Source organism: Capsella rubella, unplaced genomic scaffold (genome assembly GCF_000375325.1).
Source record: "Capsella rubella cultivar Monte Gargano unplaced genomic scaffold, Caprub1_0 scaffold_46, whole genome shotgun sequence".
Taxonomy (NCBI): domain Eukaryota; kingdom Viridiplantae; phylum Streptophyta; class Magnoliopsida; order Brassicales; family Brassicaceae; genus Capsella; species Capsella rubella.
This window is the reverse complement of record NW_006238880.1, coordinates 339-2,078: the sequence shown is the minus strand read 5'-3', so window position 1 is coordinate 2,078 and position 1,740 is coordinate 339. Positions and strand designations below refer to the sequence as shown.

Genomic DNA, 1,740 nt, shown 5'->3' with positions numbered 1-1,740 from the left:
AGAACCTATGCAAATCTAATTTGAACCACATATTCAAGAAATTGTTGTAGCATTTCAAAATGCCATAGTATCACCAATAATTTTTATTGAAACTGATATCCGAAGTTACATTGATATTTTTCCTTCAAAATTCAAATATTTTTAAAACTATTAAGTTTGACGTTTGTGATATATTTATTTGAAAAAACATTTTAATGTCATAAATTTATTGCGCTAACGTTGTAGTTTTTGTTTTTGGTTTTGGTTACGTTAAGTTTTCAATGATCTATAAAGAGCTAGCCTAACTTAATATTAATAAGAAATACAATACACTGTTCGTTACGAAAAAAGGAAAACTCAAGCAAGCTAATTTAAGGAAACGAAAATATGTCTAAATTTAGCGCTCAGGTTTCTTTGCTATTCATTGTTGTAGCTTTGGTGGGTGCGTTTGTTCCTGTTTTTTCAGTCGATGAAGGGGAAGTAAAAACATTATGGGATACTTGTCTTGTGAAAATCACTCCTAAGTGTGCGTTGAATATAATCGCGGTTGTCTTCGGAAATGGAACGCTCTCTGATCTTTGTTGCAGCGATCTCGTCAAAGAAGGAAAATTGTGTTACGATACACTTATAAAATATATTGCGGACAGACCTAGTTTGATTGCCCATGAAACAGAATATCTGAAGAAGAGAGATGAAGTATGGAATCATTGTGTCTCAATCTCTAAAACTCTTTAAATATGTATTGCTTATACTATTTGGACCAATTAAATTGATATTTCTTTGTTGTTCAATTTTTTATTACCTGTAATATTAATCTTTTCTTTAAAAAAGATTTAAAAGAATAATAGCAAATTAAATATTGTGCAAGTATATACCTTTAAGTTTTTTTACAACTAGATTATGAAAATGATTTTCAAAATACACATTAAGCGCAACATGTTAATGTTGAATGATTTAAAATATAATATATAAATTGATTTAAAAGTATTTATATTTTGTATAATTCAACAATGTTTTCTATGAATTCTTGATCTTAAAATTGAAATACCCATTTTTCATATTTATAAGTTTTTTTGGAAATGTAAATAAACTATAACCATTGCCTTCATTTTTTAGCTCAATACCTTTAAATCAAAGCTTTATACCAATACCTAAAGATTGTTTCAAATTATCTACCAAAAGTTATAAACTTAAACTAGACAGGAAAAAAGAAATTTCAAAGGGCAAGACATATATATGACATAGATTGAATTCTTTATTATTATTAAATATTTTTAAAAGCGATAACTTCTTATGGATCTAGAAAATTGCATTTTATGATCATATCAAATGATTTGTCATAAATATAATTCAGTTTAATTGCTTTCCTTACTAATTTATCAATTTGCTCATATATTAATTAAATTTATAGATAGAAATTTTTATTTACATTACTTTATGGCATCAATACATTGAGCCTGTAATTACCAAGTTTTTCAATATGCATCAAGATCGCTTTGGTTTGAAGATGTTGATATTTTACTCTCTCTTTTTTGTTAAATTATTTATTATATTATGTGCAACTTGACATGATAATTTTGGATTAAACCTTATATATTCAAAATTCTTCAAAAGGTTATTTAACGGTTTTCAAAATTATTTCAGTTTATATTGAATCTGATATTATTTAAGAGTTTAATTGACCTATATAATTGTATACATTCATAAATGTTTTATGATAAATTAAGTTCAGAATTATTTATCAGTCTTCTCGATTAGTAC

General features: G+C 25.7%; 1 protein-coding gene across 1 annotated transcript; it reads left to right on the top strand.

Annotated features, from left to right (window-relative positions):
- Positions 1 to 335: 335 nt before the first annotated feature.
- LOC17874351 lies at positions 336 to 714 on the top strand. The gene has a single exon (XM_006279160.2). The coding sequence runs from the start codon at positions 367 to 369 to the stop codon at positions 712 to 714; it is 348 nt and encodes a 115-aa protein (XP_006279222.1). The 5' UTR covers positions 336 to 366.
- Positions 715 to 1,740: the final 1,026 nt, after the last annotated feature.